Source organism: Cebidichthys violaceus, unplaced genomic scaffold, assembly GCF_023349555.1.
Source record: "Cebidichthys violaceus isolate CVI_PGR_0920_01 unplaced genomic scaffold, fCebVio1.0.p SCAF_61, whole genome shotgun sequence".
NCBI lineage: Eukaryota > Metazoa > Chordata > Actinopteri > Perciformes > Stichaeidae > Cebidichthys > Cebidichthys violaceus.
In genome coordinates this window covers 337,656-354,843 of record NW_027176828.1, presented here as the reverse complement: position 1 = coordinate 354,843, position 17,188 = coordinate 337,656, and the positions used below count along the sequence as shown (strand labels likewise).

General features: G+C 44.1%; 1 protein-coding gene across 1 annotated transcript in view; it reads left to right on the top strand.

Annotated features, from left to right (window-relative positions):
* Positions 1–14,863, top strand: part of plcl1 (phospholipase C like 1) — a 65,916-nt gene extending 51,053 nt beyond the window's left edge. The window contains 9 exon segments of the mRNA XM_068734206.1: positions 3–29; positions 156–177; positions 180–245; positions 248–330; positions 6,895–7,257; positions 10,739–10,942; positions 12,361–12,436; positions 13,164–13,273; positions 14,629–14,863. Coding sequence (XP_068590307.1) covers positions 3–29; positions 156–177; positions 180–245; positions 248–330; positions 6,895–7,257; positions 10,739–10,942; positions 12,361–12,436; positions 13,164–13,273; positions 14,629–14,844 — 1,167 coding nt within the window. The 3' untranslated portion in view covers positions 14,845–14,863.
* Positions 14,864–17,188: the final 2,325 nt, after the last annotated feature.

Genomic DNA, 17,188 nt, shown 5'->3' with positions numbered 1-17,188 from the left:
GAGTGCCGGCTCAAACTCTACGGATTAAGGTGAAGACATTATGTTAACGCCCCTGTTTTTTCTGTAACGTTCAGTTCCGTTTTCCCCCCACATTTCAATTTGAGTTTGCCTCAAATATTCTTTTTTTGTTTTGTTTTGTTGTTCTACTGTTGCAGGTGATCAGTGCCCACAACCTGCCAAGCCTCAGGGATCAGGGGCCAAGGGAGAGGTCATTGACCCGTACGTGGTCCTGGAGCTGCACGGCGTACAGCTGACTGTGCCGAACAGCGGACGCGCACACGCTGCTCAGAACAGGACGACCCGCTGTTTGATGAGACCTTCGAGTTTCAGGTGAGGCCTGCTGCAGCTCTACACACGCCGCCATTAGTCTGTGAGTCTGTGGACTTAAATAATGTCATTTTTTGATATTTTTAAACGCTCAAGCGTGTTGTTTAATTGCAGGTGAGGGTTGTCAATTCACTTTTTGCAGTTTTGGTGGAGTATGGCGTCCCACGGTACAAGCATGAGTAGAGCATGACGCAGCCTTAACTTATCGTTTTTTAGGAGGAATTCATCACTAGTAGGTGGATTTGGGTTTTGAGTTAGGCTGCAGTAATGGAGAGTCATTCCAATGCATTCATTAATTCATTCTCTTTAAAAGCAGCAAACATTTTTCTTATGCGCCAGACAGATTTCCCTTGATGTTATTATTATTACTACTTAACCATAAATATGGAAACACAGCCTTCCAAATCCCCTTAAATGGACAGAAAATGTTTTGTAAGACACTGAAATCCTACTTCGCTCACAAGAACGATGCAGTGAGTGAGTGTTTCTTGTATTTGATGTTTCAACTACAACATGTTTACATGCTCTAATGTTCAAAAAACACATTATTTTTCTCATAATGTCTGTCTGAATATACCTGTATTCACCCTCTCTTTTAGCGAGACAGAAAAATATGAGAGAAAAATATGGTTCCACCTTCAGATGGGGATCGGTATATTCTATCGATGATTCAATGATTCTGTTGAGCCTGAGTGTGACATAGGAAGTGGAGCCAAATCTGATTGGCTTGTTGAATCACATGTTTTATGATCGAGGCAGCCCACTTTTCTTTTTTTACAGTTTGTGGGTTGGTTGCAACTCCAAATACCCAAATTTATTGAAAAAGTGAGTTTTTCATATTTCCCCTTTTTAAGTTAGTTATATTTGGGTCGTTAACATGCACTCACAATAACGTCCATTCAGCAAATACTGAGAAAAGCAACAGCCCGTTTAAGCCATTTACATAACAGCATGACAGCCCCTCGTAATAATCCTGTTTACAGGAGCAAAAATATGATTTTAATTTTCTAGAGAAAATTGTTTATTTTTTGTTTTTTTATTAAAGAAACAAATAAATGTCCCAGGATGCTCGCTGAGGTCGCCGAAAAAAGAAATAGTGTAGTCTGTGTCGTCTGTGAAGCGGAAGTGTGTGGATGACGTCACGGTTGAGAATCATCCGTTAATCTAACCCAGCACAGACTTCTGCTGCTTTCATTGCATAACATTTTGTTTTAATGTGCATTTAAAAGTGTACTAGATTAAAGATTTTTAGGAAAGAGGAAAATGTCAACAACATAAAAGAGGCTTATGTGAATATTTTTTGGAGAGGTCTCTGTGTGCTCTTCTGTCGGCTTTGCACCTGCATCAAAAATAGAGCCCGGAGTGCTTAATTGAAGGGGGGGGGGGGGGTCCCCAACCATCGAAATTTAAATTAGGTGCTCCCATGAATACACTTATGTCTGCAGTGGATTCATTACAGGAGACCTGATTTGATGGCTGCTGTGTTGCTGATTTGTCTTTTTTTTTTTTTTTTACCGCTCAGTGACAGAGTCCTGTATCAGTGTGGCTGAGCCGTAATGACAAGCTGTCACAACTGATATGGCTGTGTGTGTGTGTGTGTGTGTGTGTGTGTGTGTGTGTGTGTGTGTGTGTGTGTGTGTGTGTGTGTTCAGCGTCCTGACCTAATGCACCATCACGGAGGCCGCAAACGAGTTGCGTAACACCCGTAATTCAAAACAACGTCTGACTGTGATTACGTCGGCTCTTTGGCAGGAGACGGGCGTGGAAGTGGAATTTGAAACTCCAAAACGGGATCACATGCGACGTCACCCTCGCACCCTAAACTGCACCGCTGTCATGCCGATGCCTGTTGCCTTGTGGCGCACTTGAGTGTTACCAGCGATGAGGGGAAATGAAGGGGTTTTGAATGAGAATGGGATGAGGAGCAGGAGGACGAGGTGTTAAGCGGATTAAGTCAGATTTTTTTTCCCCCCCCAAATAGTCTCGACCCTCGACTGATTCTACAGTCAGTTTGTGGTCACGACGCCTCATTAATTGCCATCGGTTGGATTTCTGGCAGATTTCTGGTCAGCTGTGTTACAGTATGATCAGTTCCACGGTCCAATTTCCCACATGGCTGCTATCAAAAGATCTGTTATGCACCGTAGTACGCTTGTTTTTATGTCACTGGAGTTGTATTTTACATGTACTGAGGCTGCTTTGACATAAAAACAAAAAACTGAACTTCACTGCAGACCAGACCATATTGTCTGAATCTTCCAGCCATCTGCAGCTCCATATTTTTTATTTCACTATTTCTTTTCTGCTCAAGCAGCGCTGCCTGTCTCCGTTTCTCTCATTATTACTGAGTACGCGGTGGCTTTTGTTTGCGAATGCTGGATGAGAACAGCCTTCTTTTTGGATTATAAAGCCGGTCTAGGTGATGTATAAATACTGTGAAAGTATCAAAATTAGGCGGCAACTTCCGGTTCTGAAAAAGGAAGCCAATGCGGAAGTGTCTTAAAACTTGCATTCTCTCTAGTGTCCACCAGGGGGCGACTCCTCTGGTTGTATAGAAGTCTAGTCTAAAATGACTCTACTTCTCTCTTGATTTATTCCCTCAGTAAACATTGTAAACATGAGTTTATGGTCTCAATCTCTAGTTTACAGTCTTCTTCAATACAGCATGATGTTCATTTAGTACATGATGCTCCATTTAGAGTCAAACAGACCAGAAAGCTGAGTAGGAGTGGTCGGTAGACGTGCCTAACTAAACATGCAGTGATGTGGATAAATAGAAAGGCTAAAGCTTCAGCTCAGCTTAAGTGAGGAGCGAGTCTTTAGCTCCGCCCCTCTCATTGGCCTTGTGGATTGTAACCGACGGCCCGGTGGGGGAACCGGAGGGCAGCCTGGAGTCACAGTCGAGGCCATGCTGTTCAGTTAAGTGTGTGTATCCGCCCGTTGAAGCATGCTCTCATATGTTTTCATCATTCATCCTCCAGGCTTTGATGCAGCCACATCAGCAGCACATCGCTCCCTGAACACACACACACACACACACACACACACACTGAAGGGAGTCATCTTCCTACGGCCCCATGAAAACCGCTGTGTCAGCTGTCTGCCCTCATAAAGCACAGATTAAGTGTGTGTAATACAGGCGTGCCAGTGTATTAAAAATGTGATGATGCGCATCAGTGTTCTGAAAATTGGATCCTAATGGATGAACTGATTCTTAGGAGTCTCCTAAATACAGTACATTAAAAGGGAACGCCTCCAACTTTACACATCAAAGATTGTGTACAGGTGTTGGGAAGTACCACAGCATATGTGAAATATAAATATTTGAGACCATAAACTCATGTTTACAATATTTACTGAGGGAATAAATCAAGAGAGAAGTAGAGTCGTTTTAGACTAGACTTCTACACAACCAGAGGAGTCGCCCCCTGGTGGACACTAGAGAGAATGCAGGTTTAAGACACTTCAGCTTCACTTTTCAGATTTGCTGTCTGGACCAAACTGTCGGCAGTCGAGTTGCATTGTGGGTAATGTAGGCACAAGAATTAGACAAGAAAAAGAAGAATATGTGGAATACAAAGGTTGATTTGTTTTTTACACTGTCCATGATTTTTGTTTTGTTTTTAAATTAAGTTTCCAATAGATGAACAACATAATGATAAAGTAATCACTGAAGAGCAAGTACAAAGCAAAACAAACCAAACCTGTGAACTTTAAGTAGTTAAACTGAGTAAAATAAACCAACAAAATAAGTCTGATAATGTTTAAATTGGTAGAGTACTCTTTTAAATGCCACGACGATGCACTTAGATTACAACACCGTAACATTTTGAACTGTCACTGCGCTCAACTGTTTGTTTACGAACTCATTTTCTTTATAAAAATCAATCGTCTCCTTTTATGGCCAGCTGAGGTTTTTTTTGGAAAACGGTACTCGAGACAAGTTCAGACATTCACTCTCATCTTAATGGCGTCAGGCACATATTTTTCTTCAAAATTGTATTACGCAAAACATTTTTTAATTAAGTTTGAAAAGACACATTTTGTTTCTTCTTCCCCTCTATTGAATGCCTTTTGAAGAATTTTGAATAAGAAATGAGCCACAGTACCAAATTTGTTTTCGTGAATGCACGCAGCTGTGAGCGCGCCGTCGTCCAGGACGCTGAAGGGTGAGCCGACTGTAACGTAACGACTCCAGATGTCAGGACAATGTGAGAGTGTGGAGTCATTGTGCCGAGCCTCATTTCGTCTTTTTCAGAGCAGCGTTTGGTTTGAAACTGATTGAATTAACTGTCACAGAGCTTTTCTGCTCAGCCAAGGGGCTTGTTGCAGAAAAATGTTGAATTGGATTGAAGTCATCATTCGGCACACACACACACACGCGCACGCGCACACACACACACACACACACACACACACACACACACACACACAGTCTCCTAGAGCTGTCTGTCTTGCTTGCCCATGCATGGAACTTCAGCTTTTCTCCCCACCACTCAGCCCTCTCCCACAGCTTATGGGAGTGGAGACACATTAACACACACACACACACACACACACACACACACAGGGATATATATACTTTATGATAGTGCAGTCCAACCCTAAGGGGGGCAGCCCAGTCCTCGCTCAGTCAGTGTGACATGTCCTGCGCTCCCTCATCCATCACCACCAGCTTCCCCTTCATACACTGACATATTTGAAAAACATTATTATGAACACCGCCCTGCATGCATCTGTGTCCGTATGATTTTATTTCCTCCTCAGTATAAGAGCTTAAGAAGTCAACAAAATGTACGCAAAGAGAAATGGAGCATGCTTGTGTTGTTGTTATCATATTATTGGATTATTACTACTAATGCACTGCTGTATATGTTTCCGCTGCACCTGTAAAACGTCGTAGTTTCAGCTTTTCTGAGTTTACGAAGTCTCACATTGGGAGATGACTCAGTCGTTTTTGGGACATGTCCTTCGAAGACAGTGGACCCTGAATTTGGACACAGCTATTATATTCTCTTCCGTGAATATAATTCTTAAATAACAGCCCTGCTGTTTCTGTTTTTTTGGGGGCTCCGTAAGTGCTCTTTTTCCTCCAAGTGAAACAAAGGAGTGTCTCTACTGCTCTGATCCAGAACATTTGTAACAACAAGCTTTTAGTTTTTAACAGATGTGACGCACAAATTCAGACACATGCAAAGTATAATCTCAATAATCGTGAGGAAATCAATGTCTCAACTGTGCTGCTTGAGTTTGTTTCCTTCCGAGCCTGAAGACTTCATATGGTTTTATTGTTGTGGATGCACACGTACACATGCACACGCACACGCACACACACACGCACACACACACACACACACACACACACACACACACACACACACACACACACACACACACACACACACACACACAGGCTCGGGGCAAGTTTATTCCCATTCTCTGTGGGAAATGATAGATTCGTGCTGCTTTTTTCCATAGACACGACACCAATATCCATCCTGTGTGTGTATGTGTGTGTGTGTGTGTGTGTGTGTGTGTGTGTGTGTGTGTGTGTGTGTGTGTGTGTGTGTGTGTGTGACTGTACCAGACTTTTGAGAAAAACAGCCATTAGCTGATAATGTTTTATTATGAAATGTGTTTACTCTCAGTTCCTCTGTACAGAATGAATATGCAGAGACACACTGCATCATTTATCCTCCCACTTACTGTGTGCGTGTTTGCATGTGTGTGTGTGTGTGTGTCCATGTTGTGTGTGTGCGTCTGTGCTCACATGTACAAGTGTTTGTAGCCGTATTAGCCATTAAAGTCCTCTGGAGGTGTGATTTTTTTAAGTGCAATATTTCAACCGGCGTTTTCCCCTCTGCAGCGGCACCAGGACGCTGCGTTCGCTGTAGCGTGTAATTAACATTAATGCTTCGCCTCAACAGCTTTATGAGTGACGCCTAATAACACAAAATGGTGTTTGAACTCCTCAGCTGAACGCTGTGACTAATTGATCACCTTTTTTTTTTTTTTTTTTTTTGCTGTTGTAAACATTTAATGGAGTGCATCTTTTCCTCCTAATAAGAGCCGACTTGATGATTCTAAATCAAGAGCGTGAATAATGTACAGATGCGTTGAGACACCGTCTCTGCTCAGGTGACAAAACATTCCACTTTGAAATGAAACGGATGACTTCCCAAATCCAGGTGTGCAAAACTTGAAGATGCTTCAGAAGACTCAAAGCTGTACTTACCGCCAAAGGGGCTTCTACAATAAATGAGATATTTCAGTTTTTTATTTTTAATACATTTGAATTAAGGATTATTGATGGAAAAAAAAGTCAATTTCATCCATTTAATATTATTATAATTGTTTTATTTGCCTTGTCAATGTTCATTTATTTCTCATTTTACAACACAAGGCTGATCACTGAAATGTAATTTGTAGGGCCTTTAAGCTACACACAAATTGGAATATAGTTAAATAAAAACATGAATCAGTAACCAGGTCAAAATGCGCCCGTGGTTCTGTTTCTGTTCTGGTGCCAGGACGGCCTGGACTTCATTGTTCTCTTCTGCCCTGCAGGTGAACATGCCGGAGCTGGCCTTGCTGCGCTTCGTGGTGTTAGACGACGACTACATCGGAGACGACTTCATCGGCCAGTACAGCATGGCCTTCGAGTGCCTTCAGCCCGGCTACCGCAATGTGCCCCTGCTGGGCATGGCGGGAGACCCCTTACCCCACACCAGCCTGTTCGTCCACGTGGCGATAACCAACCGGCCGGGAGGCGGGAAGGCCCAGCGGCGAGGCCTGTCGGTGAGGAGGGTGGGGAGGCGAGGGCGGGAGTACGTCACGCTGAGGCACACCGGCATCAAGGTGGTGGACGAGACTTTCAAACCGGCTGGTGCCCCCCTCAAAGAGGCCACGGACCTGCGGGAGGATGCTCAGGTGAGGAGACTTAATAGACTTTACTTTAGGTCAGTTTAACCAAATCATACATGTTCCGCTTTACACCCTGGCTGCGTTTTTTTAATTTGCACGTCAATACATATTTTTTTAAACTGATATTTTTGTGCTGTCACATATAATGCAAATACTACCTGGTGAAAAAAATGGTGTAATTTTGTACTATTGTACAACAACGCGGAGGATCCGTAGTCCGAACTCACAGGGCAAACTTCCACGCCTTCCTTTCTTATACCTTTCACAATAAAAGCTCTGGACATATACACCGTAACTGATTGCCAAAGGACATTTTGACAAAAAGGAAACTGGATAAGAAAGCTCACAGTAGCTCAGACTATGCAACAGTTAACCTCAGACAGACTGGCAGACGCCGCTCTGGGTCAATAGGATCGTTGTAGTTGAATCTCTTCAAGACTTTTATTCAACGACGGTTGCAAATTTGCGTCGCTGCCGTTAAGAATAATTTATATATTCACATTTCCGGGTCCTTGTTTTGCCACGCCCCCCAGGTGTGTAAAGGCTTTAACTCATTGTATCGAGCCAACTGCATATTTCCAACGTTTCTGGTTTAGTTCCTGCAGATGCAACGCTCTTGAGTTCAGACATAACGTTAATTTTAGAGGAGCCGCAACCGCATACGATGCCAAATCAGCTGTTATTTATTTTGGCCATTATCACAAATCACAGGGGCTTTTTTTTACAATCCGGACACTCTCCGTCCTTAGACCATCGATTCAGATCAGGCACAACTCGCCAAAAAAACCCACAACATTTAGCAAGAAAGAAAAGACAGAAAAGAGCCTCATGAAGAGCAACATGGGTTCCCTCTCCCAGGACAGACGGACGTGCAGAAGATGATGCGTGTACACGTTGTAAACGCATACGAATATTGATCCAGGAGGACATTGGGCAACTTCAGCTATCGCCAAGCGTCAATAGAAAGATATGATAAGACGCAGACGTGTGTGGGGCAGCGCGTACCGACACGTCAGCCGAGTTCCAAATGTTTGAAGCAAAAAAATAACAAAAGCAACGTATGAATCTGTGTCATAAACACACAGAAGCGAGACGCAAAAGGGAAATAACAGACAGTCTGAGCTGCTGATGTACTTAAAGTCAGTAATATTAGCTGTTTGCACAAACTGTACTGGCTGGACTGGATAATCCACAGACCACTTTCTTAACAGTTTTCTTTTGGAATATTGTTTGGAACAAAGTACAGAAACTGTTCGAGGATTTTGGATTATCCAGAATAAACAGAACATTGTATTCCTGGAAGGAATAGTTTTCAATGAGCAGCAGAAACACAATTCTCTTCCCCTCATTGTATTCTGTTAGAGGCAGACGTCTATAGGCATACGCGTGTTGTTTGTTGTCGTTGTGGTGAACAAGTACTTTCTCTGGTACTTTATGCTAAAAGGCGAATCTCAGCCAACTTACATGGCGGTGCTGAAATGAGTCTAAGACTTCTCTGAATAAGAGAGTGAAGGAGAAGGAGGAGAGCCAGTGACAAAAGAAGTAAGAAGAGTGGAGGAGGATTATAAAGCGTCTATAAATATCAGCAAAAAATAGAACCTGATCGCACAGCACCCACCAGTTTATCGCTGAATGCAAACGATGTAAGCGTGGGCGATGTGAATAGAATCCTCTTTCTCTGTTTTTAGATATTATATATATATATATATACATATATAATGTGTGGACACTCCTGCACGGTCCCGTTTTAACATGACACCACCTAAAACCAGCTCCGTTTCACCAGTATGGTGACCTCAATCCCATCCAGCTCCTTTGGGATGATCTGGAAGGCCGACTGTGAGCCAGACCGTATCGCCCAACATCAGCACCCCAACTCACTTAATAATGCTCTTGTGGCTGAATGGGAGCAGCAAAATCCCTGCAGCCAAGAGTGGAGGCAGTTAAAAAAAAAAAAAAAAGCAGCAGATTGTTTGAAGACTCTTAACATCTGTGAGTTAAGGAAAGAAGCGTCGGGACCTGGTTAGCTTAGCTTAGCTTAGCATAAAGAGTGGTTTTTTTTCTTCTTTTTTTAGAGATACGTGGTTCTCACAGGACAGAGACGCTACAAACGTATGATGATCTTATAGAATAGGATGCTCTGCTGTAGATTAAACTAACCAACCTACCAATGCAGAAACATGTGATATATTAGTGACGGGGAGCATTTTACTGCACTATGAAGACTTTCACTTGAGTAAAGGAACTAAACAATTCTTCCACAACTGCCTAGATGTGGAGTTATTTCTTTAACGATCGTGGTTTTGTAAAAAGAAACTTCATAACTGGTGTTATGTTTGGTCCTTTTGGCCATATAGTGTTAGATTTATGGATTAGATAACGGAAAAGGAATCTCTGGTTTTGGCGAATTCAGTCATCTGAAAAATTAAGGTATTTCATGACACTGATGTGATTTCCGATATCGCCATAAAACACTTTTCCTCCTCCACCTCCTCCTCCTGCTCCTCCTCCTCCTCGCTCGTTCGTTTGCAACATTTCCCGCAACGGTTGAGTTGCCTCTTCAGTACAAGCGGTAAAGCAACACCTCTAGCTCCTCTATCGGGAGATAAATCCTTCATCGTCTCATGTATCACCCAAAGCTGAAACAATCCCGCCCAATCAATGTGTCAGACATCCTCCCTCGCAGACCCACACACACACACACACACACACACACACACACACACACACACACAGTCCTACACACAAGCACATTCACACACTGCTTTTAATCTGCGTCTCTTTCACGTGAACTCTCTCCTCCTCTCTGTCCCCGTCTCTCTGCCACGAGTCCAGCTGTGGGCTCATCTGCCACAGTCAGTTATTATTCATCATGCTTCTATTGCTGTGTCACACACACACACACACACACACACACACACACACACACACACACACACACACACACACACACAGACAGTCCCACTTCCACACAGGTGGGGCGTGATAATCGCCAGTCCAGTTGGGGCTCTGCCAGGTGGTAAATTGCGTTCTAGCGGTCGTATATATATGTTCAGAAATAGATCTTTCACCTTCATTATGACCCAAAATGTAATTTAAGCAGATTGACACGTGACACATTTGTTTTGCATCCTGACACACCTGCAACAGTTGAAAAAAAAACACACACTCTGAATGCTGAGAGGATTTTTTTTTTCTGTTCCACATTTATGCCATATTGTCTTCTCTTTTTGCCAAATGCGCTTAAGCTAAGACTGATTTCACTGGATTAAAAGAGGCAATGACTGCCATATTGATTTAATTCACAAGAGAGACAGCAGATGACGTGTGTTGTGTTGTGTTGTGTGTGTGTGTGTGTGTGTGTGTGTGTGTGTGTGTGTGTGTGTGTGTGTGTGACACCCAGCTTATTTCAACAGCAGGAACTGTACATCAGATCTAATGCTATTTTTCCCTCTCCTCCTCATCGCTCTCGTTTTTTTTTTCCCAGAGTGCCACGGCCAGCTTCAAAGAGCAGTGTGGGCTCCCCACGGTGGCCAAACTGAAGCAGTGCATCCAGAGCCTGACCACGAGGCTGCAGAGCCCCGAGGGCACCATGGGGGCCGCCATGGTGCTGAAGGAGGGCTACCCGTGTCTGGAGCCGCTGGTCAACCTCGCTGACCCGACGCGCAAACTGCTCGCTGCCTACGACGCGGTGAGTGAGGCGGAGGGTAAACGCCGTCCGCAGCCTCAGGCTTCACCCACATGTCAAAGAATGAAACGGCGGAACCAGTATTTTCTGAAGCTCCTAGATTTTGTGAGCGAGATGGCGCCGACTGAAGTCAGACGAGTTCCTTCATTACCATAAACACACACATTGTTAATTCCACATACACCATAAATAGTGCACCAAATATGTAGAAACTGCATCTAAACACTGAACTATGTGTTTGTGACCCAACTGGTCTTGGGGGCGGAGACGGGATGGGATTATGCTGACGGGTTAGAACGATGATAAAAGGTTACAGCCATGCTATAGCGGCTCTGTGAAGAAGCTAGTGTCCGTATTGCGATGGAGTGCTGCAGGGATGACACATTTCCTCTTTTTTTTCGAGCTATAGCATCTCACCGGTTCTCTCGACAACAAATTAATTTGCTTAGTTTACTCACAAGTCGACTGTTTTAGTTTAGTTCTGTTCTGTTTCTCAACTTTGGTTAAAATGAATTCCATCAGAAAGTTTTAAATTGTGTTTTTGTGATACAAAAGATGGTATAAGTGAGCGTGCACACAACCTCCTGAGGCAATGAATATGCAGAAAGACACCGAGGCGACATGCATGAAACACTCACACACACACACACTCACACACACACACACACACACACACACACACACACACACACACACACACACACACACACACACTGCCAGCTGTGTCTCCTCCTACTCCATTCCACCTCCTCTTGCATCGGATCAGGACGAATCTCTCCCACCTGTGTCGGTGCTCGGCTATTACACCTACACGCACTTCAGCACACACACACACACACACACACACACACACACACACACACACACAGAGCGCTTCGTTCCAAACTATCGCGTCGTCAGCGGAGCTAATGATGTTCGCGTGTGAACCCAGCAAATGTGGGCCCCAGCGGGTCAGCGTCTCGAAGCCACAGTTGGTGTGATCTCCAGTCGAACATCACACCTCTTCCAGCCTTTCTGGGCGCTCGCACGCCAAACGGCTTAGTCATCACACACTCGCCCTCCTCTCTCTCTCTCATCCATGTCTCTGTCTTCTGTTCCTCACCCTCCATCCTTCCATTTCTTTGCACAGATTCTTTACATAAAATAGACTTCATGCTTTGTGTTGCTTTCCAGATCAAATCACTGCCACTTGTCCTTTTGCACTTCAGAGTCAGAATCAGGTTTACTGCAAAGTTGGTTGTTCACAGCATGGCCCAGTCCCATTATATCCCATATATATATATATATATATATATTAATATTAATATTTTGGGGGAAAAACTCAATACTCCTCATACCGTTTGAAATACAGCTCTGTGGGTTTGAACAATGCTTTTTAAAAACAAGTTTTATTAAGTTCAGCTTTCTTCCCGTCTGTGCAGATGATCGCCGCCCAGAAACAGCTGATTGAGAACGCCGATGCCGTTCAGGAGCGGTTCGCCCAGGTGCAGAGAGAAGGTAACAGTGAGGCGACGGCTGCCGGTGAACATTCGGCGGTAATGAACGGGGGAGATGAGCTCTCATGAATAAAAACCACTGCGGTACAGGATATGCCCGAATCCTAAAAGACTCCCCCAAAATGAGCAAATGTGAACATCAAACAGCTGAACTTAATGAGGACGACTCCTCGGAGGATCCCGGTCTGACTGTAAACAACGTGACGCGTGGAGATGCGGGACTCTCTGGCGATTGTGACACCCTCAAAGGTTTTGTCAGTGCGGATTTCTAATTAGCAACAAACCAAAGTCGCTCTCGGGTTTTTTTTTTTTTTGTGCATTTTCAAAACAGAAGTATGTTTTTAAATAAATAAACCTCGCATTGATATTCAGGTGCGATGCAGCTGTATAGCGGCGTTCACACGCAGTCAAACCTGTGTGTTCTTAGACCGTCTCGCCGTCTGCGATAACTCCTGACCTTTAACTGTCAGTGTAAATGTCACGAGGAATGGCACTCTGCTGTCGCGTTAATATGTAAATCAGTATTTGACGACGGATCCATCAAGACGTGTTGCTGACGCCTGACATTCTGCGTTAGTCACAAAAGATGATTCTAGCACAATAGCTCTTACGCACATTACCGTTCACCGTTTACACAGACAGTTCACGGTGTTGTTTCACCACCCCCCCCCCCCCCCCCCCCCGTGTAAACCGATGCAAAGCTCCTGTTTGTCTCTGTGTTTCTGCAGGAATGGACTTCCACGAGGATCTCTCTCGGCTCGGGGAGAAGGAGGGACTGAAGGGACGCAAGCAGAGCAAAGCGGTGGAGAGTTTCACCTGGAACATCACTGTGCTCAAGGTACTCATGACGATATCGAAGCCCTCTGAATCTGGAGGATTCACTCAATAAATGTCTTGTTTTTTTTTGTGTGCATTCAACGGTCCTTATGATATCTTACGAAAAATATACTCATCATTTTTCGAAGTTCAGCAACACGTGTCAATTTCTGCTCGATACGTGCATACAGTCCTTTCAAAATTAAACTTCCATCTTCACAGGAAATAACTTAGTGTTAGGTTTAGGGCAACATAACCTCTTAGTTAGGTTTAGGAAAGCATTGTGGTTTGGGTTAAAATAACTTCAGAAGGGGAATTACTTAAGTGCAGAAGTTACGTGACAAATAAAGATTGTTCTTTTGTTTGCGCCATCCACCTCCCTTCTCTCCCGCTTCACACTTCCTGGTTCATGATCACGTGGATTTCATTCAAATTGATTTAGTGGGATGTTTATAAATTACAGCGCATTATTTTCAAGAGGTACAGCTGCTGATTGAGTGCAGCCTGAAGTGTGACACGTCTGACCTGGGAAGCAGAAGCTGATTTTTTTAAATAATTATTAAAAGAAGAGTAAAACCTTTTTGCAATCTATCCTCACTTCTTTGTGACTCAACAATTCCAGTTATCCAGACAAAGTGCAACGTAATAACGAGGATGAAAATCCCTCCATGGTTCAGTCCGCCATTGCAAATACAAAATGGTTATTAGTCATTTTCTTGCTAAATTACGCACTTGCTCTTATGGCCTTTGGGCATCATCATTGCAGTTAAATACTCACTTTACTCACCACTTGACCCGCCACCGTATCGCCATGTTAGCTTTAGCTGAAGTGCTTTTTGCAATGAATCAAAACGGTAGAATTGTCCCCCATTAACTGCATTTAACTCGAGACAGAGCTGTGGTTCTGGTAGAGACGGGTATTAGAAATTAGCAGCAGCTAAACATGCTGTAATACACTGCTTTAGATCATGCAAATACAATGTTTGCAAATCTCTGTGTCCTCTATGTATTTGTCCCTACCAAGTAAACAGAATTTTAGATTTCTGGGACTTTGTTTTATGAATTATAAACAGCTGCTGTCATCAATATTTATTTATATTATGAATGGATGACCATGTGCAATATAAAAGAGGTGACAAAACCACAGAGAGTAACCACCTGACTCTGAGGTTGTTAGCCTAAAAAAACAACAACAAAAAAAACAAAGACGGAGCTGAGAGGAGAGTGAAATTTGGACACATTTACGCTAAATATTTCTCCTGTCAATCACGTCCCAGGAAACAATCGACAGCCTGTAAAACACATGCTTCCACGTTCTGCTTCACTTGAAACGCGCTGCATACGGGAGTTGAACTCGTGTCTTCCTGTGCGCTGCAGGGTCAGAGCGATCTGTTACGGGGGGCTAAGATGGATTCCCTGGATGCGCTGAGGCAGCTGGCTCTGGCCTGCGAAGCCTGCGGACTCACCTCCTCCTCCTCCTCCTCCTCTTCCTCCAACTCCTCGTCCTCCACCTTCTCCACCGCCGAGCTGCACTACTCCTCCCACCCTCTGTCTGGCCGCCGAAGCAGCACACACGGCAACGGACGCATCTGAAGAGAAAAAGGGGGGAGGACAGGAGTGCATGCAGGGGGGGGGGGGGGGGGGGGGGGGGTAACGGAGATGAGGAGATATGAGAGCGAGAAAGAGAGGAGGGGGAAAAACAAGTGTGGGTGTAAAAAGCACCACAGGAGACTTTGTCCCTGGCAGCGTATCCCTTTAGACAGTGAAGTATGTGTCTAGACTAGAGCAGACCAGAGCAGTATATCTGTTAAAGCCTTACAGGGAGTCAATTTGTCACTGAAGGTCCGGCCCGCAGAGAGGCTATTCATGAATGTCGTAACTCCACCGTGGAAAAAAAGATTGAACTTTTAACGGCTCCTCCTTATTTTCCTGTGAGAAAACGTCCACGTCGTTACTCTGCGGGTTCTTCCTCGTTAGAGAGGAGATAATAGACACTCCGGAATAATTGTGTGACAACAGGGGCAGTGGTGGAGCTGATGCTGACGGTCCTGTTGGTGTTCAGAGGTAGAAGGCAGAACGGAGGAGACGTAGAGCCGACGGGACAGGTTGTTCTCCGCCTCGGCGTTTCAGCTGGTCCCCTGGGAAGGCAACAAGACTACCTGTGTGTGTGTGTGTGTGTGTGTGTGTGTGTGTGTGTGTGTGTGTGTGTGTGTGTGTGTGTGTGTGTTGACATGTTGACAGTGTTGCAATTAGTGGAAGGTGCTAGAAGACGTTGACAGGATGTCAAAAAAAAAAATATGGAATAAAACTAATTCTAGTAGCCTGGACTTTTAGTGTAGGCTAATACTACTTTTTAAAAAGGTTTTATGGTACTCTATGTTTGGTTTTTATATTAACTGCAAATACAAAATCAACAACAACACAAAGCTTTTAATTAAATTAGGTTAATGTCACATAAAGTAGGTCTCAGTACCCTGTATGGATTACTGAACTGGCCTACCGGGTACAGGCACAGGGGCCCAAAGTGTCAGGGGCCACCCTGGCCTTCACCTACAACATGTAACTCAAAGAGACGTGTGCCAACCAGGAAGAGACTCAAAATGACCGCAAAGACACACGAAACAACCACAAAGAGACTCACAACTACTATGAAAAGGGCCAAAACAACCACAATGAGATATAAAATGACCACATAGAGACACAAAAATGACCCTAAAGACAACAAAACAACTACTAAGAGATGCAAATGGCTGACGAAGAGACTCTCAGTGACTTTGAAAGTGGGCTTAACAACCATGAAGAGACACAAAACAACCACAAAGATACAAAAACCTATGACGAAAAGGGGCAGAACAACTGCAGACAAGGGCCTTTTGCATGTCTGTGCCCATTGTCTCCTCATCCTCCCGTGATGGAATTCAAGATGAAACCTTTTCCTGTATTTGATCAGCTGCACTCTTCTGACTTTTTAAAAAAAACTTGGCAGCTGTTCTGGTGACGTCAGATTCCTCCAAAGCTATCGGACAAAACGAGACTCTCAATGAACGTCAGCTGGAAAACAGAGCTTATCTAAAGTACCAACGGTTATTAATGAGGTTTGGGAGTCTGGAGAGGTGGAAAGTCTCACTCGTCTAAACATTTGCTGATTTACCGTCACTTCTCTGCAGACTTGAACCTCTTAGCGAGAGCTGAGCTGCGGCGCTCTTGTCCAGTCTGTTTAAAGGCCTATAATAATACTGATATTAACAATAACTTTATTTATGTAGCACAGAGTTTAAAAACAGAGTTTATAAAGTGCTTTGACGGACAAAGCAAGGCAATAAAACAAAAGAAAAGCTAGAAATGTAAACCACAAGGGCCCCGAGATCAGCTGACAGTTTAACAGAATCTGAGGTTTAATAAACTCTGCAGCACACACACATGTCCTAATCCAGCCGCTATCTCCGTGTAGTGTGTGAAATAACCAGCAGCAGAACACACACACACACACACACACACACACACACACACACACACACACACACACACATGGGTTCTTGTTACCGTCACCCGATGGCCTTTGGAACCCGCCTCGCTCAGAGGGGAGAGGGGGCCGGCTGAAACACGAGGACAGCAGGTGTAGTGGAGACAAGACGCGGTAATTGGAGGAGAAGTTGTGCTTGCGTGTTGATACTGTAGTACTACATGTGTACATGTGTACGTGTGTGTGTGTGTGTGTGTGTGTGTGTGTGTGTGTGTGTGTGTGTAGAACAGATTCCTGCAGCATTGGTGGAGTACACTGTATCGATGTAGCAATAATTGTAAGTTAGGAGAAAGTCGGCGAGGCGGCGTAGCTCCATGTGTGCTGACTGAAGGAGTGAAGACAATATAACTTAACTTCATAGCTCAGTGATGCTTATACATGTGTATGAAAACAAAAATGGTGTCCAGCAGGTGC